Source organism: Dermochelys coriacea, chromosome 1 (assembly GCF_009764565.3).
Source record: "Dermochelys coriacea isolate rDerCor1 chromosome 1, rDerCor1.pri.v4, whole genome shotgun sequence".
Classification (NCBI taxonomy): Eukaryota; Metazoa; Chordata; order Testudines; family Dermochelyidae; genus Dermochelys; species Dermochelys coriacea.
Genome location: NC_050068.2, coordinates 137,498,834 through 137,521,805, shown reverse-complemented (window position 1 = coordinate 137,521,805; position 22,972 = coordinate 137,498,834). Strand labels below are relative to the sequence as shown.

At 41.1% G+C, this 22,972-nt stretch overlaps 1 protein-coding gene across 1 annotated transcript in view; it reads right to left on the bottom strand.

Annotated features, from left to right (window-relative positions):
* SYAP1 (synapse associated protein 1) overlaps window positions 1–19,388 on the bottom strand; it is a 34,096-nt gene extending 14,708 nt beyond the window's left edge. The window contains exons 1-5 of the mRNA XM_038395979.2: window positions 19,105–19,388; window positions 13,846–13,964; window positions 7,280–7,346; window positions 5,092–5,165; window positions 3,689–3,828 (exon numbers count right to left, since the gene is read on the bottom strand). Coding sequence (XP_038251907.1) covers window positions 3,689–3,828; window positions 5,092–5,165; window positions 7,280–7,346; window positions 13,846–13,964; window positions 19,105–19,318 — 614 coding nt within the window. The 5' untranslated portion in view covers window positions 19,319–19,388. The remainder of the gene's footprint in view (window positions 1–3,688; window positions 3,829–5,091; window positions 5,166–7,279; window positions 7,347–13,845; window positions 13,965–19,104) is intronic.
* Window positions 19,389–22,972: the final 3,584 nt, after the last annotated feature.

The window sequence follows — 22,972 nt, the reverse complement described above, 5'->3', positions numbered from 1 at the left end:
CACAACACCAAGCATCTGCTCTTCCGAGCGAGGGGTGGGGAGAGCAGGACAGATGATCATCCCCATCCCGGCAATGCAGCACTGCCCAGGGGAGCAGGATGGGGCAGGTGTTATGCAAAAATCAGAGGGTAGGGTGCTGTGCAACGGCCCTGCAAGTCCTGGGGCAGGGCAGGCATGGGTATCTGCCTGGTACTGAGCCTACCTGCTGCAGGGAGAGGTGTGCCACCGCTGCCCCCTCCCCATCAGCCAGGGTGGCTGGCACTGCCCAGTTCCCCTCCAGCTGCCCAGCCCTGACCATCTCCCACTTCACAGCAGTCCCCGCCGCTGTTCTTCAGTCCTGCCCCACTCCCTCCCTCTGTTGCCGAGGTTATGCGCCCCTGCGCGGCACTTGGAGTGCTGCACAGCCACACAGGCGCGCAGCTTAGAGGGAACACAGGATGTAACACGGTAATAGGCAAAGTATTCCACATGAGATGCTCCTTTTAAAAAAAAAGAGGGGAGGAAGAGGAACTCGAGTGGGCAAAACAACTGAGAATGTTTGTGTTATAGGCAAAGCTGGCTGCACTACTGATAAAATTGTCCAACACTACCCTTTGTAAGACCCTGTTTCAATTACATATAACTTTGCCAAACTAACTGTTTTGACTGAAATTTTCCATACTGGGTGTCAGCTCAGGCTGAATTTTTGGGGAAAGTTTCAGATAAAATGGTTCAGCTGTTTCTTAGAATGAGCTTAGGGAAAAAGTACTTTTTGCAATGTTAAAAAAAAACCACTTACAACTTTTTCACTGAGAAGCTCTAGAGTCCCCCATGTTTTGTGGCAGGGACTTAAAATATGGTAGGGGATGGCATTTGTCTCAGGGATGTGCCTTTTGCTGTTCCTCTGAAAATCCATCCAAATTTGACAAGTTACAAGCCTTTGAAAACTGTCAGTTTGCACATGCTAAGTAGAGAATTGTTAGCGCTTCAGAGCTAAAACCTTCAACCACATAGTGCTGGTCCACATAGGGGAGGATAACTTACTACTGCTATCAGTTACTTTGTTAACTCAAGTGGCAGAGGTCTGTGTGGTACATCTAAAGGTTCCAACCTGCTGATGAACCACTGGGATGTCAATATGGTGCCATTTCTATTTTTTTCAGTTTACTTTTATGAAAGCTAAGAAATTACACACAATCCCTTCACCCCATGTTAAAAGAACATAAAGGTTACTAAATCAAGCCCTCAAAAATTAGGAAATGCCAGAATTAAAGTGCCTGTGAAACCTTAATTTGCCTCCCCTTGTGCATATAAGTATCATACATTTTTCAATTACATGATCATATACTACTTTCCCCCACAGGAAACCTGCCTTAGTCAGTGAACAGGATGGATGGCGCTGTGTGGATAATCAGATTTGTGTAGTAAAGATGACTGTTGTCTGCAAGATCCCTGCCTCGTATATACCAGAAGTTGGAAAGTGTGTAGTGAATGAGGGAAGGACATGCAGGAAGATAAAGTATGGTCTCACACTTAAGGAAGTTGAATGCTGCCCTGAAGAACTTGGATTCTATCTCTACCTCCACCAAAGAGCTGAGCACTCACAGCTGCAACTTAAGTAAATGGGAGCTGTGCTTTGAACATATTCAGTGCTAAGTAATACTAAGTATTCTGAAAAATCAGATCATAGATGTCTCAAATTGGGAACCGTGAATTAGTGGATATTTTTGATGTTTATATCTAGGTCTTGACCCTATTTTACAGATTGGGATAATAGGCACTAACCACATAGAGGTGTTGTGAAAAATAAACGAATTAATGTTTGTGAAACACTGATATTATAGCGAAGAGCACCATAGAAAAGTCCATCAGGAAATTAATAATTCTGTCATCAGAGCAGGGTTTGAATAGTGTGTAATAAATACATCATAAGACCACACCACTGAGGAGACAATGAAGAGAAAGCAAAATAATGAATAGCTAGCTGCTCGTTAATTGAGGGTTGCTCATCCTGTGCACTGAATGATGCAGGGGTCCCTGTGGGGGCGGGAAATATAGTGTTTAATTACACGATCACCAAACTATTGTAATATATTCGTACAAGGGGGCTCTTCTCCGCGCTGATTAGGCCTCAACAGGAGTATTGTGTCCAGTTCTGAGCGCCACATTTCAGGAAAGATGTGGACAAATTGGAGAAAGTCCAGAGAGGAGCAACAAAAATGATTAGAGATCTAGAAAATATAACCTATGAGCCAAGATTGAAAAAAATGGGTTTGTTTAGTCTAGAAAAGAGAAGACTGACAGGGGACATAACAGTTTTCAAGTACATAAAAGTTATTATGAGGAGGGAGAAAATTGTTCTTAATCGCTGAGGATAGGACAAGAAGCAATGGGCTTAAATTGCAGCAAGGGAGATTTAGATTGGACATTAGGAAAAACTTCCTAACTGTTGGGATGGTTAAGCACTGGAATAAATTGCCTAGGGAGATTGTGAAATCTCCATCATTGGAGATTTTAAGAGCAGGTTGGACAAACACCTGTCAGGATGGTCTAGATAATACTTGGTCCTGCCATGAGTGCAGGGGACTGGACTAGATGACCTCTCAAGGTCCCTTCCAGTCCTATGATTCTGTAAATGTAGGTTGCACAGGAAACCTTAATTCTGGCATTTCCTATCTTTTGAGTGCTTGACTTTACAATTTTAATAATGTGTGTAATTATAAACAATTCAAGCTAAACAAGCACAAGAACAACAACAAAAGTTTCCGCAATCTGGAATAACAAATCTTTCTATAAAATGAACTTTGGCTTTTGCTATTTTTATTAATTTAGAGCTGGTCACATTCAAAGTAGTAAATTGATTGGAAGTTGTTGTAGAGCCTTAATCTGGTGTAACCAGGAAAAACTGGTGCTTAAATTGAGAGAAATAAGTCTTTCACATTCTGCATGGTTCCAAGCAAGCAAAGAATGTAAAAAAAAGTTGGTTGTTAAAAAACAAAAACAAATAAGACAACACATGGAATGAGAGAGAGAGAGAAAGAGAGAGAATACCAAGAGAATCTTGACCACCTATACTTTAAATGGCCTATGCCAAGTTATCTCACCTCTGTGGAAATAACTCAAAACATTAAGGAGAGTCAAGAGCCTAAAGCACCTAATAAAATCAGGAAAAGAACTTCACAAAAGAGAACTTCTAACTATTTGTTTATAACAATCTATATCTGCGTGAATGTTTTTTGTTCTCAAAGAAAAAAGTTTTGAACAATTCAAATTTTATACTCAAGTAATAAATAACAACAGTCTAAGATGATAAAAGCCAGAGATGGAAATGTAAAGTGGAGGAGTCTCTCTCTTCAATTTAAGCACCTACTATATTAAAGAAATGGCTACAATTAAAAATACCTTGGGAAAAATAGGAAATTGTATTGTATTGACTGGATATGTTCTTTTAAAAGTTTTAATACCAGTATTCCTTATTTATGGACCAACATAAAAGGCATGCTTATATTTCATTCACAAAATTCCATATATGCAAGACAAGCTGTGTATAACTTGTATTTATTAAAAACAAAATGTGTAGCAGAAGGAATCAAAAGGTAAAGTGAGGGAGGTTGAGAGGGAAGATGAATAATTTAGGGAAGTTAAGATTAGAAATTAAAAGACAAATTAAGGGAGTGATTGTACACGAATATAATCAGAAATTGCTTACTGTTTAGGGACAAGATCAAATCTCATCCTGTTCAGGAGCTCATCTTCTTGTAACATTACCATAGCGATGGGGTACATCTGGTCAAAGTCAAAGTTAAACGGAACACCTGCTGGTGGGTCACGCAGAAAGTTTCGCCTGTCCTTTGAAGAACATGCTACAGTTATTAACTGACATCAGAGAAACTATATCACGTTTGACATACCAGACCATCTCTCACCCTACATATTTCTTTAGCATCACAACCATGTAACTTTCTGTTAAAGACAAAAGTGTAAATAGGAGGATACATTTTTCCAACTCTGTTTTGGCCCAGAAGTTGCTTCAGGCATGTGATTGGTAACCAGACAAACATCATGCTGTATCTAAATTTTGTATGCATATACACAATGTAGTCTAATTTTTTGATAAGTGATGAAATTACTGAAGGTACAGTAACTCCTCACTTAATGTTGTAGTTATGTTCCTGAAAAATGCGACTTTAAGCGAAATGATAATAAGCGAATCCAACTTCCCCATAAGAATTAATGTAAATGGGGGGGTTAGGTTCCAGGGAAATTTTTTTTCACCAGACAAAAAAAAAAAATTATAATATTATATATATATATAAATACACACAAGTTTTAAACAAACAATTTAATACTGTACACAGCAATGATGATTGTGAAGCTTGGTTGAAGTAGTGAAGTTAGCAGGTGGGGATATTTCCCAGGGAATGTCTTACTGCTAAATTCGGCTGAGCCCTCAAGGGTTAAACACATTGTTGTTAATGTAGCCTCACACTCTACAAGGCAGCAGGAATGGAGGGAGGGGAGACAGCATGGCAGATAGAGACACTGTGTGTGTGAGTGTGTGATGCACATTGCCCCTTCAAGTATGCCAACACCACACTAAGTACATTGCCTTTAAAAAGAGCAGGACGTTGACACAGCCTCTGCGGCCAGCTCTCTGTCCTGAGCCCTGTTGTGCCTCCTCCCTTCTTACTCCCTCCCCTGCATAGCAAGCAGGAGGCTCCCAGGAGCAGCTCCAAAGCAGAGGGCAGGAGCAGCACATGGCAGTGGGGGGAGGGAGAGCTGCTCTGCCAGCAATTGATAGCCTGCTGGGTGGCTGTTGCACAGGAAACTGAAAGGAGCGGGGAGCTGATGGGGGGCTGCAGGTCCACCCTTGTTCCAAGACCCCACCAGCTAGCTGCAACAGGCTGCTCTTCCTGCAAGCAGTGGACAAAGCAGGTGGCTGCCAAATGACATTATGAGGGAACATTGCACAAACTTTAAACGAGCATGTTCCCCAATTGATCAGCAACAAAACAACGAAACAACGTTAATCGGGACGACTTTAAGTGAGGAATTACTGTATATGTTTTAATCAAAATAAAAGACAGCTTTAACAACAAACAAGAAACTTACTGCTGATAAGGCCAAGATTTGTTGTTGAATTGTTTCTTCTTCATTGCTATCTACCCAAGGAGGCACTGCTGCTTCTGTCATTAAAGAGGAAAAAATAAAATTTAAATACAAAAATATTTATACTAAGACAGAGCAACACACAATGCCAGAAAGACAGCTGAGCCCAGGGGGTCCCTGTGTAGCCGTCACCCAGCTGAAAAATTAAATGGAAACAGGACATCTTTAAAACAAATTGTTTCAGAACTGCGCTCACTTTAGTACATTAGTTTAATTTCCGTTTTTTTTTTTTACAACAGATCTCAAGGTATGGCAGATGAGTTATGGGAATGAGTCTTTGCTTATTAGAGCTGGTCAAAAAAAGAAAAAATTCAGCAAGAATTATTTTTAATCAACATTTTATTACTTCTTCCAAAATGTTCTAGGCCAGGACTACTGCCAATAGCTCAATCAATATAGCATTGTGGTGCATAATTGGCTGAACTGTACAACTGCCCTTTTGATAAAGAATGCTTTCTGTCAGTTTCCCATTGGAGATTTATCAGGAAAAAAATATATTGTACAACCTATTCTCTGTTGAAAATAATCAATGCACAATAATATGACAATATGCATTGTAAAATACATGTTATAAGATTAATTTGACAAAAGTATTTTAGAAGAGATTTAAAAGATTATAGTTAAAATAGAAATGGTTATGGTTAGCATTCATGAATACAAATTGTGCTGATAAACTTTAACAATAGCCCATATTTCTGTTTTTGGAATAATACATAAATGAATCAATTTCCAAATGCCCAACCTTCACTTTTTTTGGGGGGGGCACTAAAGGGGATACAAAAAAATTAGATTTACCAAAATAAGAGGTGTATTTTATAATGTTTAATGCTAATTTACAGATTTACTTTAAAATGTTCAGAGAAGTTTGAAGGGTAGTCCAAAAGTGAGTGTAAGTTTGGGGAGGATACACTGTATTACTTATACATAAAGTAAAGATTAAATCTCTAGGTGTGACTATAAATGCATACTTAACATAGTATCTAATAATATATATTAATAACGGCAAATAGTATGACAAACTTCAGCATGATCCATTTGAAACCATCAACATATTCAAGGTTAAAAAGAGATCTATGTCAAAATGCAATACACTTTTCTATCCAGCAATACTTTAATGACCTAACCAATGCAGGGACAAATTCTGCCTGCCTTACTCACATAAGCAGACCCAGTGATCTCACTCTTTAATAGGCAGCAGGTTTAAAACAAACATAAGGAAGTAATTCACACAATACACAATCAAATCTGTTGAACTTGTTGCCATGGAACGTTGTAAAGGCCAAAAGCATAACTATGTTCAAAAAAGAATTACAGAAGTTCATGAAAGTCTTAGCCAAGATGGTCAGGAATGCAACCCCATGCTCTGGGTGTCCCGGAATCTCTGACTGCCAGAAACTGTGACTGGGCAACAAGGGATGGCTCACTCAATAATAACACTGTTCTTTTTATTCCCTCTGAAGCATCTGGTACTGGCCACTATTAGAAAACAGGAAACTGGGCTAGATGGACCATTAGTCTAACCAGATATTGCCATTCTTATCTAATTGTACAGAGATGCATAACCCAAGAAGGATTTGATCACATATAATTTACAAACCTTAGAGAAAGCAATTTTCCCTGGAACAATAAGTAGAGCACATCCCACAGAGAAACTAATGAAATGCTAGAGTGGCACCCACACCTTATGTTATTCATTCCATCTAGTAACGTGTTTCACTGCTAGTAGACAGCCCAAGTGACAGGCAATCAGACTGCCTGCCTCCTCACAAAATATAACAACCTGAGGTTCAAAATAAGTCACAAGAGATCAATCCCACTGATTTTCAATTATTATATTAAATATGTTTGCTGAATTTAGTAGAAAATGCTGGATTAGCTGTATAGTTAACTTGTTTTAGCTAAGTTTCAACTAGTGATCCCTTATCTCTTCCCAAAAATGCACTTACTGAAATCCTGATATACAACTATTGTGCATTATACCGAATTTCCATAGGTCATCTTTTTTTGTCACAAGGATTAGGTTTAATTCTACTGAGACTAAGCTGATCTATGTAGCTTTCATCAAAATTTAGTGAAACGTGTTAGTTATCTTTAGTAAAAGACCTACATTTAAATAATAAATATTCAATACCTGACTTTTTTGTGTGCTTTTCTTGAACAAATTTCTCTTGTTCTTTCTGAAAGTCTCCAATAATTGTCTATAAGAAAAGATAAATTCACTTAAAGAATGAAAGGAAATGGAATATGTTACAGAGTTGTCTAATAATATTCAGAGAGTAAATAATTTGAAATACATTTCAACTTAAAATGACACTTTAGTTATACTTGAGGCCTTACTCTTTTGCAAGATAGCTAAGCAAGAAGACGTCATACTAATTGTTCAGCCCCTTACCCCTTAACTGCACCCAAAACTCAGTTTTCTCTTTAAGAGCTGAAACTCGTGTGTATGGTCCTCCAAAGTGATATGCATAGTTTACCAACATTGAAAAAAAAATTTCATGAAGGTGTCAGTGTACTGTGCACATGCAATATGTTATTTTCTTATCCACTTAAGTACACACAATGCATAGATTCCCTGAACATCTGCATATTTAAATAAAGGTGCCTACTTTAAAAAGTATTACCCATTCAAACACACCCAGATCATATTTTAAAAGAAGAGAGGGGAAATTAAACACAGGGAATAAAAACATCAAACACAATGTTGCAGTTAAGATCTTACAAGTCACCAAATTCAAAATGTACGGTTCCCAAAGAAACCCCTAGAATTTGGCAGAGAAACTGTGCTTACCTAATATACAGTCATACTTCCGCTCTGTGACATTTAATAATTTTCAGTAATCAAGGAATTATTCAATGTCCTGCATTAAATCTGGATAATCAAGAATTTACTGTATTGCAAATTAATGTTAAAACTGGAAAAAAAAATACTGAGAAGTCTCATAGTAGAGCTAGGAGCATGCTCTGCGAAATGAACCTTACTATGAAAGACTTAAGGATTTCAATCTATTTAGTTTAGTCAAGAGAAGGTTAAGAGGCAACTTGATCACAGTCTAAGTACCAACACAGAGAGAAGATATCCAACCCTAGTGGGCTGTTTAAGTCTACCAGACAAAGGCATAAAAAGTTCTAATGTCAGGAAGCTGAAGTCAAAAAAAACTATGAACTGTTAATAAGATGCAAATTTTAAACACTCAGATTCTTAACTAATGGAACATATTACCAAGGGATGAGGTAATTTTTCCATCACTTGGAGTCTTTAAATCATGCCTTTCTAAAGGATAAGTTCTTGCTCGTTCACCAATATTTGGGCTTGATGCAGATATCAATGGGAGAAATTCTATGCGCTGTGTTATATAAATGGATCACAATGGACCCTTCTGGCCTTAAAATCTATTGGTTTATGAATTTATTAACACCAGTAAATACATAGTACTTCATATGCTCAGTGGGCAAAGTTCTAGATACTGAGAACTATAACTGGATTTCCTGTTTTTCTGTGTAAAATTTCAGCCATAATTGGGAATTAATGTAATTGATTTAACGTAGCCTCACAAGAAAATGGCATATTAGGCCTAAGAAACCAGCTTCTGAAGTCATCTATGGATAGATAATTTTCTAGGAAAATTACTACTTTGTGGATAATAAAGAGGCATCAGGTAACCTTCCTGATATGTTTTTCCTCCCCCTCCCCCATTTACAATTGCAGATGTGTGCCAGAACTACATTAGTTCAGACTCCAACATAGTGCCCAGGGGCCACATTCCTACTCTCATGTGTATTCAACTCCTGAGATCAATGGTATTTAAAGACAGAATTTTCCATGTGAGGTTTTTATGGCAAGTTTCACTTTACTAGTAGATTTTGGAAAAGGCATGATCATTTCTAACTCCAAATAAGATGAGATACACAGCGCTTTGAATTAAAAAAAAAAAAAGTCATGGTTTGTTATACAATGTCCCATACAATCTACAAAGTTCTGATTCTCAACTCCCCGTGGCATTTAAAAGGCAGGTTGGATAGCTGCCTTCCCTCTTCCCAGTCAATTAAGTTCAAGGTTACAGTCAGGTCCCCAGACAGTGGGGACAATTCAGCTAAATTCCCCAAAAGGCCTCCATCCCTCAAAACACTCCAGCCTTAGGGCCAGAGTGAATCTCGTTGACTGTTTGAGGCGTGAATCAATCTTTAAATTAAGGAAGCAAATAACTTTAGTTGTTATTAATCTTGAAATGTGAATACAAAGAAGTACAAGGAGCAGGGAGGGTTATCATACAAAGATGTATGATTTCATTTTTACTGGCAGAAAAGAGGTCAGGGAATTTCATCCTTTAGTCATAACATCTTCAAGTGGGGTAAGAAAGAAATCTAAGGTTTTAAAGGGAAGATATTGTTTTTTCAATGTAATTGTTATCAATAAACCCCCATTAATTACACTGCTTCTTGACTCCATCTCCCCCCAAAATGAAGTAATTCACTATTGTATTTCTCAGTCTCTCTTCATTTGTATTTTTAGAGTTTTTTCCCCTCTTCCTCCATCATACCTTTATTTCTGTTAGAATCTGTGTTTTTACTGAGAGGGTTACACAAGTTCTTTCTGCATCTCTTACTTTCAGTTATCCAGGCCCTGCACCATACCATTCCTCCTTGTGGGCCAGAGTTGGATGCTGCTCTATTAGCGAATCCAGTGGAGAAGCAAGGCATCAGGCAACAATGCAAGACCTTTCTTGCCAACCCAAAACACTACACACACCAAAGTATGCACTGCTTCAAATCATTCAGAGCAGTACCTTCCTCCTTTTGTTAGTCTCTCCATTTTCCCATCTGAATGCATCTTTCCCCTTTCTAACACCCTTCTTCTCTTACTGTCCACTCCCCAACCCCATACATATAATGGCCGGTGCCATTCTTATATATCCTGCTTTCTAGAGGATACTTCCAAATACAGTACACGTTTTTTTCCTTTTTATTTGAAAAAGTTTTATGATTAAGTTCATGAACAGTAAACTATGTCCCAGACAGTTCTCCTGACATACCCAAGGACAAGCTTAATCGTTGCCTTTGCATGCAGTTCTACAGTCACAGTTGCTGAAACTTCCTTTCACATAAGGGACTCAGACTATGGTATCATCACAAAAGAATGAATCAATATGTCCAGCATCATAGTGACAACATATTTTTCAAAGGACAGAAACTCACAAGAAGCCATTGGCAGACTATAATTAAAATAAAAACATTATTTCACAAAATAATTATGGAAGTTGTATAAGAACACAATCAAGCTTACAGATACAGTACTGTAAGAAATGCTAGAAAATGGTAGTGTTCTCATTTACACTATAACAATACGTTACACAAATGGAAATGACAGAAGCACTGAAACAAACAAGAGATATGAACGGAAGCTTATACTTCTCATGCCCAAAAGACAAGATACAGCAATAGAAAACATTATAAAATTCTCATCATAGACAATACATAAAGAAAAACTCGTTAAAAATTTTAGAACAACTCTTGCACACACAGACCTGAGGATAATTTAAAAGAAAATCCTAAATCATACAAATGTCAGAAAACAGACAAGATATTCATGCCACCTGGGGTTTATGATCACAGAAAGGCTTGAAAAACAGATAACAGATTATGGTGTATATTTTCCTATGTTGTAATCAGTGTCTATTTTCTTTGTTTCCTTCCATTGTTTTCTCCACCCTCTTCTATTGTTCCTGTCCCTTTGTTACTCTGTTACTACAAAGAGTTCACCACATACACCCATTTATATGCAACCATTTACAAAACTCAATCTCACTTACTCTTTTTCCCAGGATTTGAAAAGTTTACCAGATGAATAATAATATAGGTTGGGCTGGTACCACAGCCTATTATTAAGGCTGCCCAACACTGTTTTCAGTTGCCAAAATGTAGTCATTCAGACTGTAATTTTCATGATGGGTGTCTATCCCAGATTCAATTTTTGTGGAAAATTTCAACCAACATGGTCTAGCCATTTCCAACTATAAGGCTAAGGAAAAATACATTGTTGCACCCTTGTTAAAAAATTCTGACAACATTTTCTTTGAAAAGCTCTAGGGTCTGCATGCTTTAGAACAGGGACTTAAAATTGGGCATCGGGTGGCCGTTGTGTCAGGGATGTACCTTTTGCATTCCATGCGAAAAGCTACTTAAATTTGGCCAACTTATAAACCTCTGAAAAATCTTACTTTGCACATGCTCAAAAGAGATTTACATTATAGCTTCTTAATTCCCCAAAGATTCCATCTGCGCTGAGCTGGACTTTTCCTGAAATTGCAGCTCTGAGCTGCTAAGGACCATGCCAGGTCCAGGAACCTGAACTGAAAGCGCGCACGCGCACGCACACAGTGGAGGAGAAAATGCAGAGGGGACAAGAGCCAGACATCCAGAGAAGGCAAAGGAAATAGATTGAGATAAGGAGTCTGGGGAAGCAGAGGGAAGACAGAAACTGAGACTGGGGACAGTTGAAAGGAAGGATGAGGGGAGACAGCTCTGATGCAAAGCTGGGATGCAAGCTGAGAAGTAGAATTGGCTGGACAAAGACAGGTACAAGGAGCTGGGACACAGATTGGATGAGAAGCCCAGGGAGGGAGACTGGAACTGGGAGACAACTAGAGGGCAGGTTATGGGAGAAAGATTGGATGATGAGCTGGTAGGGGGTTGGAAGTGGTTGGGCTAGGATACTGGAGACAAGGAGCTGGTAGGATGAGGCTAGGATTTGTTGGGCAAGAAGACTGGAATGAGAAGCCTGAGGAGCAGAGACTGGGATTGGCTAGGTGAGGAGACTGGGACAGGGATGAAAAGCCAAGGGTGGAGAAAAGACAGGACTGGAACACAAACAGGATGGAGGTGATGCGACAGTAGGGGTCAGGGCTGCGGGAATGGGCAGAAGAGTGTGCCTCCTGAACCTGGAACAGAACCCAAGATTTGCATCTCACCATTTCCTCTGGAGACAGCAAATATCTATAAAACCCACTAGAAAAGCATCCCACCCCATCCCCTTGTAATGCACAGAGAACACCACCTACTATTGCTATCAGTTATTCTGTTAGCTCAAATGGAAGAGGTCTATGTGGTGGATCTAGAGCAGGGGTTGGCAACCTTTCAGAAATGGTATGCTGAGTCTTCATTTATTCACTTTAATTTAAGGTTTTGCGTGCCAGTAATACATTTTAACGTTTTTTTAGAAGGTCTCTCTCTCTAAGTCTATATTATATAACTAAACTATTGTCGTATGTAAAGTAAACAAGGTTTTCAAAATGTTTAAGAAGCTTCACTTAAAATTAAATTAAAATCTTAAGATTTTACGCCGCCGGCCTGCTCAGCCCACTGCCAGCCTGGGGTTCTGTTCACCTAGGCCGGCAGCAAGCTGAGCGGGGCATGTGGCCAGGACCCTGGCTGGCAAGGGGCTGTCAGCCAGAACCCCAGACCGACAGCAGGCTGAGCGGGACTGGCGGTCGGGACCCCAGACTGGCAGTGCACTGAGCGGCTCAGCCTGCTGCCACTCAGGGGTTCCGTCCACTGGCTCCTGCCAGCCAAGGTTCCGGCTGCCAGCCCCACTCAGCCTGCTGTCGGTCTGGGATCCCGGCCCTGTGCACATAGAGTGGGTACCTACCTTCTCCCTGGTTCTAGCCCATTCTCTTCCTCTCTCTCTGCACTGAGCTGAGGGTGGGAGTGCACTGAGCACAGGGATGGGATTGGGGTGTAGGGTCTGGCCAGGAGCTAGAATGAGGGAGGGGGCTCAGGGTTGGGGCAGGAGGTTTGGGGGTGGAGTGCTTACCTGGGCAGCTGCCATTTGGGGCAAGGGGTGCAGGTGGGAATGTGGGGTGGTGGTACAGGAATTTTAATGGCATGCTGCCGCTGCCTGCCAGGGTCCTGGCCTGTGTTCAGCAGCGGGCTGAGTGGGCCCGGTGGCTGTGACTCGGCAGGCAGCAGTGTGCCATTAAAAATCGGCTCGTGTGCCATCTTTGGCACGCGTGCCATAGGTTGCTGACCCCTGATCTAGATGTTCCAACCCTGCTGGTGAACCATTAGATGGCAATATGATGCCACAGGATGGAATCTGTTTTTCAGTTTACTTTTTTAAAATAAAAATAAACTAGCTATGTTAAAAGAATATTAAGATTGCAAAGTCCAGCACTCAAGAGTTAAGAAATTAAGGTTGCTTGTGTGCAGTAAATAAAGCCTAGGGACACACACTGAACAATGAGGAGAAAACAAAAGATTGAGTAGCTGCTTATTAAGTGAGCATCACCCAATAACGTAACAGTTTTTTGTAATATTTATATAAATTAACCGATCATGTTTATATTGTAATGCTTTGATAGTTAATACATAATAAAAACATTAAAACAATCTTACAGTTAAGATTGCTATAGTGATAACATTTTTGTGAGAGATTTTCTCATTAACAGCTTTCCTTGAAATGCCCATTCTGTACAAACACTTCAGTCAGATAAAACAAATTTTGTTTAGCTATTTATTCAAGAAATATGTGAAATCAGCCCTAAAAATCTGCAATTTTAAAAACCAGTTTGGGGGGTTTGTTTAAGGCAGACCATTTTGCAGGCCGAGACACTCTATACAGATGCTGACGAATAGCATTTGAAGTAAAGCAGATGCTAGGAGTACATTACAGATCAGTTTCACATAATGCAGAAAAAATACCTTATCAATGATGGTATCAATTTTCCCTTCTTCTACAGACCTCTTTATATTTTGTGCCGTTTCAGCAACCGATTCAGATATCTTTTTTGTAGCAGCAGTCGCAAAATTGAAGAGATAATCTTTCACAAATGAAAAGAGATTATAGTTGTAAATATTTTGTTGTATCGAATTCTTTAGTTATATTTTCTTTTTTCCTTGTACATTTTTAGACACCTAATCTGAAAGTCATGTTTATAACAAAAGTTCTAAAACAGAATTGCTTAAACTGGCTTCTTAGTACTCTAGAAGGCCTTTTTGCAGGTGAACTATATATTTCTATCCTTTTTTAAATTCTTCTCCCTTAGGGATGGAACTGTACCTTTGGCCAAAACTTTTTTTTTTTTTTTAAACTGATAAGCTATTACACATCTGAAGCTCTTTTTCATTTAATGAGATATTTGTCTTGTTCTTTGGACTTCTAGACACTACCACAATTTAAATAATATTCAGACAACTATGAAGAAGCTACTAGCCTTTAAACATGTGACAAAACTTAATATTGAGGTATCTTGAAATGATGAGGGATTAGTTTATTTTTTCCAGATACTGTGTGTATGGTACCATGTAAATATCTAGAGACATAGATTTAGTAGGTGTAAAGTTTTCTATAGTCTTCCTTGTGATTCAGTATATCTGATGCCAATAAATTGGTACAATTTAACACTGATAATACTAGATTTTATGCAGAAGTAATTTTAAATCTAAATTAAGTGGTGCACTTAATCAAAAGAGGAATAATTGAGAATATGATTTAGAACCCAGGGGACATCAGAAGAGAGGAGTGAAACATTTTAATAATTCCAGAAAGGTCAAGCTGAAACTTTAAAAACTGTTGACTTTCAGAAACAACTGGCACTTCAGGTATTGCCACTCTTTTTGCCAAAAAGAATACCTAAGCTTTTTTTCCTTTCTAGAACTTCAGATCTACAAGACAATCTGAATTTCATGAATATTAACTTAATACTTTTTTTAAAAAAAGATAACTTTTATCCTCACTATCATATACAAAACAGTGGGCTGTTCTTCTTAGCGAGCTGTAGCTCACAAAAGCTTATGCTCAAATAAATTTGTTAGTCTCTAAGGTGCCACAAGTACTCCTTTTCTTTTTGAGAACAGGAAGAGTGAGCTGGAATCTGGGTTAGTCAATATCATCTGTTTCAGATGTTTGGCTCCACTACACATAAATTGCTAAAAGTTTTTAGGAATACTGTGAAACAGATCCTTGCCCTTTTTTGCTGGCGAAAAACCACCAAAGACCGATGTCTGCTACTAACGGACATCATCAACTCCTTCTGAGAAATGACACTGCTAATGCTCCTGAAATATTCGATAGTCCATCCAATCTTGAAAAAACAACCAAAAAAACCCCCACACTCAATGAAGATGACTTCTCCAAACACTTTCCTATGTCTAACCTCCATTCCTAAGAAAAGCCATCGAGAAAGCAGTGACAACAAACTCTAGCACATGGTATCGGCTACCCTGGGTGATTTACAATTAGGATTCAAACTGTGATGTGTATAGGAACAAAATGGGATTTTCCTCCTGACAATGGATGTAAAAATAAACTCATGTGACAATTGCTAGTCTTGTCATTTATGCATCCCAGGAAAGATGCTTAGATACCATGGCTATCAATGCAGTATAAGAGCCTAATTAGATAGGACACACGATTGCTATCTATTTAACATTACTGAACCTCTCCACAAGTTATGACGTAATCTATCAAAATGTACTACTGATCTACCACTTACATAAGTAGACATGCCTGTAGTAGACAGCATAGCATTACAATGACTCAATTTATTCCTCCAACAGAACCCAGAGAGGGCTAATGTGCAAATATGTTTTAAATATGTTTTTCCCCAGAAACCTTCACCTGTTGAATGGATCTCTGTTGTTCTGTTTAATATCTACGTTAGACAGCTCAGAGAGCTGATGAGACACTAGAGTTCACTAGTAACAGTATACTGACCACACGCAGCAGTACATCTCATAAGGACATAAGAATGACCATAGTGGGTCAGACCAGTGGTTCATCTAGACTAATATCCTGTCTTCCAACAGTGGCCTATGCCAGATGCTTCACAAGGAGTGTACAGAACGGGGCAATTTATCAAGTGATCCACACCTTGCTATCCAGTCCTAACTTTAGCAGTCTCCTTTGCCACAGACACAACCAACAACAAACAGGTGTCAACGCCTAGTGATAATTAACTAAAATTCATTTTGGCCAAGACAGAAGTAATTCTAGTTAGAATTTATGCACCAGAATTAGCTGGGTCACCATCCTCCCCTTTCCATCAAAGGCAACTGCCCCCCAACTGTCAAAGTAGTACAAAACCTCAAGTTTTTTTTATAATAGCCGAGAAGGCCACAGAATCAGTGATGAAAAATATCTTTTATTTCACTTTCAGATTACTGTGCAACATTGCTCTCAATGATCTGGTTTGCTCTCATTGAATTATTATATTCACTAAATCTGGGTCTAAAGGTGGCAGCAGTAGAGAGGCTACAGCTCTTTTAGAAAATGTGATAATTCATTTCTGCAATAGGACAGGCCATCATAAGATCAGCAGCCCATATTTGTCCTTCCACTGACTACCAATTTTCTTCCATTGAAAATTCAAAGCCACCTATGCTTTAGGACCCAGCTACATCAGAACAACCAATCAAGACAGCTACACTACTCTAGCACAATGCAGTTCACAAAGCCCACAGCAAAACATATGAAATCTAGGAACAAATCATTCTTGTTAAATGGAGGTTGGCTGTAGAAATGGGTTCTGAAGGAGATCAGACTAATTCCAAAGTTTCAGAGAATACTGTAAACCCGGCTCTTTGATAATGCTTCCCCACCACAACCAAGTTAATGGGGAATAGAGCCTTCTGTATTTTATCCAGTCAAAGTAGTACAGGAAAGCAAACCTCCCAAATGTTATCTGATTATAGCTTTACTTATTCAGAGGACACATCAATAAAATAAAATGCCATAGTTTGGTGTACTATACAAAACTTTTCATGCAAAAATTTTATTGCACTTCATAAACTGTACTATATTATTTTCTATGCCCGCATCACTTCTCCCACCAACTGACAAGGAAACAGGTGTTTAAAGGAACACTACCCATCTAGCCACACCTCTGTCTATTGAAAACAGCTTACTTATTATTATTTGTAATAAAGCTCACTATAACTGAAAGATTAGAGAGAATACTTTAAAAAAATATTTTCAGTTTATTTTTACTTCAGAGAGCAGTTGATATAGTCAGTCTCTCATAGCAACAGTGGAAACAACCACATTGAAAAAGTAGGGAAATGTGCCACTGGAACTTTGGGGTAAGGTTTGTATCCAAAACTACTTTTTTTTAAAAAAAAGTTGTGCCATGATTTCAAATTTTGTGGCATCTCTTGAACAGTGCACAGTGACATTATAGAATTGTTAAGAACACCTCCATCACATACATTCTATTGTCACTGTTTTGATAACTAAATTATTGATATCAGAAACACAGAAACTTGGAGTTGAGACAACAGAATGACACCTAATTTTCAGCTTCTAACTTTATTTGCATGAATGTCTCTTAAAAGTCCTGGTTAAGGTGAAAGAGATACAGAAGAGGTCCAAATTTGTAAAATGCAGAATAATACATGTCAACTGGGTACATATCATAAACCTATGTCACAATTATATCACAGAATGTAATTCATATATGATTTGCAAAGCCTAGGCAAGTGAAAGAGATGACTGGAGTCTCTCGAGAGGTAAAGCCTGAGGATTGAAGAGCCTTAGCCCTGTCTTCATTTGGGCAGGTGGGGAATGAGGAGATATTTTTAATTAAGTCAACTAAGAAGACTTGAAACACCACTTAGCAACTTGCATAGACAATGTGACACCTTTAAAATTGTTTGCTGGTGATATTGTAAACCATGCTCCTTCCTTAAACAATTATCAAACAGCGTCTACACTAGATGTTATGATGTCTTGACTTAGAAAAAGATGTTTTTTCACTGGAGTTAACTCAGACAAGCCACTTCAACTCAACTGAAACCCCACTTAATGCTAACGTAGACACAATTTAACAGCTTTAGCTGATTTTAGCAGGTCAAGTTATGGGTCCCATTTACGCTATAACTTGACCTGCTAAAATCAAATTAAAGGTATTAAACTGGGCCTACTTGGTGTCGAGTGGTTTTCAACAGCTACATTACCTGGATTTTAAAAAAGGGCACCTTTTCCTATAGTCTAACTAGAGTCTAAGAGATAACATGATTTTTAAGAAGCACCTTTTTGCCAGGCCTACACCCATGTATTGTACTGGTATAACTATTTCAGTTAAGGCAGTGGGGTTTTTTAAACTGAATTAGTCATATTGGTAAAACCCCACTTTAGTTATACTACTGAACAGGTGACTTACTGCTATAGCTTACTCTGCTTTCCGTATAATAATAAGCTATCCAAGAATAAGAGACCTTTATATCTGTATTACTGCATCAACACTTAGAGGGGATTGCGCCACTTTAGTTAAAGTGAGACAATTTTTCTGTGCAGATAAACTCTAAGAGACACCGATCAGCTGACCGTATTTCTTTACTAAGATATTTCTATTTCCACAACCCCTGCAGGAAGTTCTCCCACCCCCAGTGTGTTATAATATGGTGTAAAGAGCATCTGTATCGTTTCCCCCAAACTCCTTTTTAGAGCTTTAACCTGTGCTGTGAAGCTCTGGCTGAGACTCAGGGAGGGCGTGAAGGCAGGAGGGCAAGGCCCATGGGAATGAGTAATAAACTAGGTGCCGGTGTGGGGTGGGGATAGGGGGAGTCGGTGGGTGGAGAGGAGATAGGTGTTCGCGTCGCAGGGCCAGGTTAACGGGGGGCGGGGGGATAGATCAGCATCTGTGGGGAGAGCAGCTGTCAGAGCTGGTCAGTATGTGCCTGTGTGTGGAGGGGGACAGGGATAAGGGGGCCTGTCAATGCGTGGGGGATGCAGTCCGGGGTGTCAGTGGGGTGGGGTGCGGGATCTCTGGGGGATGCAGCGTGAAGTCTGTGGGGGGACGGGAAAGGGGGAGGGGAAGTGCCAGTAGCGGGGGGAGTAAATGGGGACGAGAGGTCTGTTGGCTGGGGGCGGGGCCGGGCCGTGCGCGGAGTCCCCGCAGAGCAGCAGCCCCGCGACCGGGGCAAGAGACGGCTCCCCCTGCCGGCCGCGGGCCGGACACTCACTGCCGAGTCCTTTGGCCTGGCTGAAAAGCGGATCCGGATCCTCCTGCTCCTGGCTCCGCACGGCCGGGTCCCCGCCCGCCGCCGCCGCCGCCGCCGCCCTCTCGGCGCCCCCGGCTTCGCTCCGCTCCCCGGGGCTGCTGCTCTCTTCGGGCGGCGGCTTCTGCTCCTCGCCCGCCCGCTCCAGCCCGAACCAGCTGCCCAGACCCCGCAGCATCCCGCACGCGGCGGCCTCGGCCCTGGCCCGCCAACGCTCCCAACGGCTCTAACGGAAGCGCCCACGGCGCGGGAGCGACACTGGCCCCGGCATCCGGGGTCTCCCCGCCTCCGTTCCGGGTGACGTCACTTCCGTAGGTCACCGGGCTCCGTAGTTCCTTCTCTCTGTTCCTCCCCTGGAAGAGGAACAGAGGCCGGGGAGGGGCAGAGCGGTGGGCGGGGGGCTAGCGATGGGGGAGGTAAAGGAGAGGGGGCGGCCAGTGGGGTACGAGAGAGGTGGGGATTTGGGTGCAGGCGCTTCCTGCCCTCCCGCAAGTTCTCCCACGCCGGGATTGTTCATTGAAGTCAATGGCAAGTGCGTGTGCGAAAAGACTGCAGCCTCGCTGGGCCTGGAAAGCAAGGAGGGAGGGAGGGAGGGAGGGGGGGGGGGCATCCACGACGTTGTCCCACCGCTGCCGAAGGCACGGTTTGGGGTTTTGTTTAGTTTTTACATACACACGCTATTTTGTAAATAAATGCGCTTCCCCACCATGATGCAGCGCTTTTGTCACCTCAACCCACTGATCTTATACGTGCAAACTTAGGCCCTGATCGTGCATGCCTGTTCTATGAGATTCTGTGGCCTGCGCTGTGCAGGAGGTCGGACTAGATGATCAGAATGGTCCCTTCTGACCTTAGTATCTAGGAATCTACTTAATTTTACATACTAATGAATAGTCACCTGAAGTCATATAGGACTCCCCACGGGTGTAAAATTCAGCATGTGGATAATCAGGACCATACATTGCATGCTGCTTTGGGCAGGGTGCTGTTATTTGTGTTTGTTCATAAAACATTATGGCTCTGTAAAAATAAGCGTTAAACCCGACAATGCTTTTTTAAGATAATGTCTTCAAGTTTTGGTGGCTTTCTCCATATGGACATATTATAATGGAAGACCAACACATTCCAAAGTGTATGTATCAAGGAGTGCAGCTACACAACGGGCGATCATGTGGGTGCCAAAAGCTTCAGCGGTGCAATAAGATTGCTGGTGATGGCCATAAAGTGAATATGCAGCCAAACCACCTGAAGCACATAGCCAGAGATGATCCAGGTGGCCCTGAATCTGCAAGAAGGCCAGATCCCTTTAGGATTTGGCATGATGATGGTGTCTCTACATAGTGGTCAAGTGAAGTTAGGAAAGGTGAAATAGGATGAGACCCTTTTGAGAATTCAGAGGTAAGCATAAAGGGAGGAGACACAGAATCAGATCAGTGCATGATGCAGGAGAATGTTTAAAATGAATCAAAAGCATCTATGTTATATATAAAATTACATTAACAAAATAAAACTACTGAACAATCAGCAAAGCTGGAGAGAAATTTATCATGCTCTGTCTTTTAAAGCTCAATTCTGCATTGTGTTTGGAGCGCCCATTTAAATCAATATGAGTTCTGTGTTCACAGTGGCCGCAAAATCAGCCCTGAAATTTGACCTTTAGAAAAAGTTTGCTTTCCCTTTCAGTAGTGAAATAAAGCCTCTTTTTATCTGATCTCCACGTTGCTGTTGTAAGTCTCCATAATTCTGGAGTTACTTATAAAACTTGAGTCAATAGCTTGCACCAGAATATGTGAGGGCAGCATTTGACCAAACATTTTATTTCCTATTTTCCAGTCCCTCAAACCAGGAACAGTTGCACCATGTCTCTAATAACTCTTCTTCTTAATCACTTTTCACCCTTATATTTAAATTTCATTCCTTTTCAGAGTGAGATTCCAATCAATTAAGTCAACTGGACACTGCACACATGCAAGGGTTCAACTATGTGAATTTAACTGCATGATCAGGACCTAAATCCCAATGCAGAGAGATGGACTTTGTGTGCGAACATCATTGACATCCATTGTCTGCGTCACTCACATTCTTCAGCAGAAATTCCCAAGGGATTGGAAAAATCAAGGAAAAATAAGATCTATTAGTAATTTAAATATTGTGGAGACTTGAAAGCAGTAGCAGTAGTATGGTGAGGATAGGGGGCTATTCCAAAAGCAAAAGTGGATGGGAATCTGGGAGGCAGTGACCATGAGTTGGTTGAGTTCAGGATCCTGACGCAGGGAAGAAAGGTAAGCAGCAGGATACGGACCCTGGACTTCAGGAAAGCAGACTTTGACTCCCTCAGGGAACAGATGGCCAGGATCCCCTGGGGGACTAACATGAAAGGGAAGGGAGTCCAGGAGAGCTGGCTGTATTTCAAGGAATCCCTGTTGAGGTCACAGGGACAAACCATCCCGATGAGTCGAAAGAATAGTAAATATGGCAGGCGACCAGCTTGGCTTAATGGTGAAATCCTAGCGGATCTTAAACATAAAAAAGAAGCTTACAAGAAGTGGAAGGTTGGACATATGACCAGGGAAGAGTATAAAAATATTGCTCGGGCATGTAGGAAAGATATCAGGAGGGCCAAATCGCACCTGGAGCTGCGGCTAGCAAGAGATGTCAAGAGTAACAAGAAGGGTTTCTTCAGGTATGTTGGCAACAAGAAGAAAGCCAAGGAAAGTGTGGGCCCCTTACTGAATGAGGGAGGCAAGCTAGTGACAGAGGATGTGGAAAAAGCTAATGTACTCAATGCTTTTTTTGCCTCTGTTTTCACTAACAAGGTCAGCTCCCAGACTGCTGTGCTGGGCATCACAAAATGGGGAAGAGATGGCCAGCCCTCTGTAGAGATAGAGGTGGTTAGGGACTATTTAGAAAAGCTGGACGTGCACAAGTCCATGGGGCCGGACGAATTGCATCCGAGAGTGCTGAAGGAATTGGCGGCTGTGATTGCAGAGCCCTTGGCCATTATCTTTGAAAACTCGTGGCGAACGGGGGAAGTCCCGGATGACTGGAAAAAGGCTAATGTAGTGCCCATCTTTAAAAAAGGGAAGAAGGAGGATCCTGGGAACTACAGGCCGGTCAGCCTCACCTCAGTCCCTGGAAAAATCATGGAGCAGGTCCTCAAAGAATCAATCCTGAAGCACTTAGAGGAGAGGAAAGTGATCAGGAACAGTCAGCATGGATTCACCAAGGGAAGGTCATGCCTGACTAATCTAATCGCCTTTTATGATGAGATTACTGGTTATGTGGATGAAGGGAAAGCAGTGGATGTATTGTTTCTTGACTTTAGCAAAGCTTTTGACACGGTCTCCCACAGCATTCTTGTCAGCAAGTTAAGGAAGTATGGGCCGGATGAATGCACTATAAGGTGGGTAGAAAGCTGGCTAGATTGTCGGGCTCAACGGGTAGTGATCAATGGCTCCATGTCTAGTTGGCAGCCGGTGTCAAGTGGAGTGCCCCAGGGGTCGGTCCTGGGGCCCGTTTTGTTCAATATCTTCATAAATGATCTGGAGGATGGTGTGGATTGCACTCTCAGCAAATTTGTGGATGATACTAAACTGGGAGGAGTGGTAGATACGCTGGAGGGGAGGGATAGGATACAGAAGGACCTAGACAAATTGGAGGATTGGGCCAAAAGAAATCTAATGAGGTTCAATAAGGATAAGTGCAGGGTCCTGCACTTAGGATGGAAGAATCCAATGCACCGCTACAGACTAGGGACCGAATGGCTCGGCAGCAGTTCTGCGGAAAAGGACCTAGGGGTGACAGTGGACGAGAAGCTGGATATGAGTCAGCA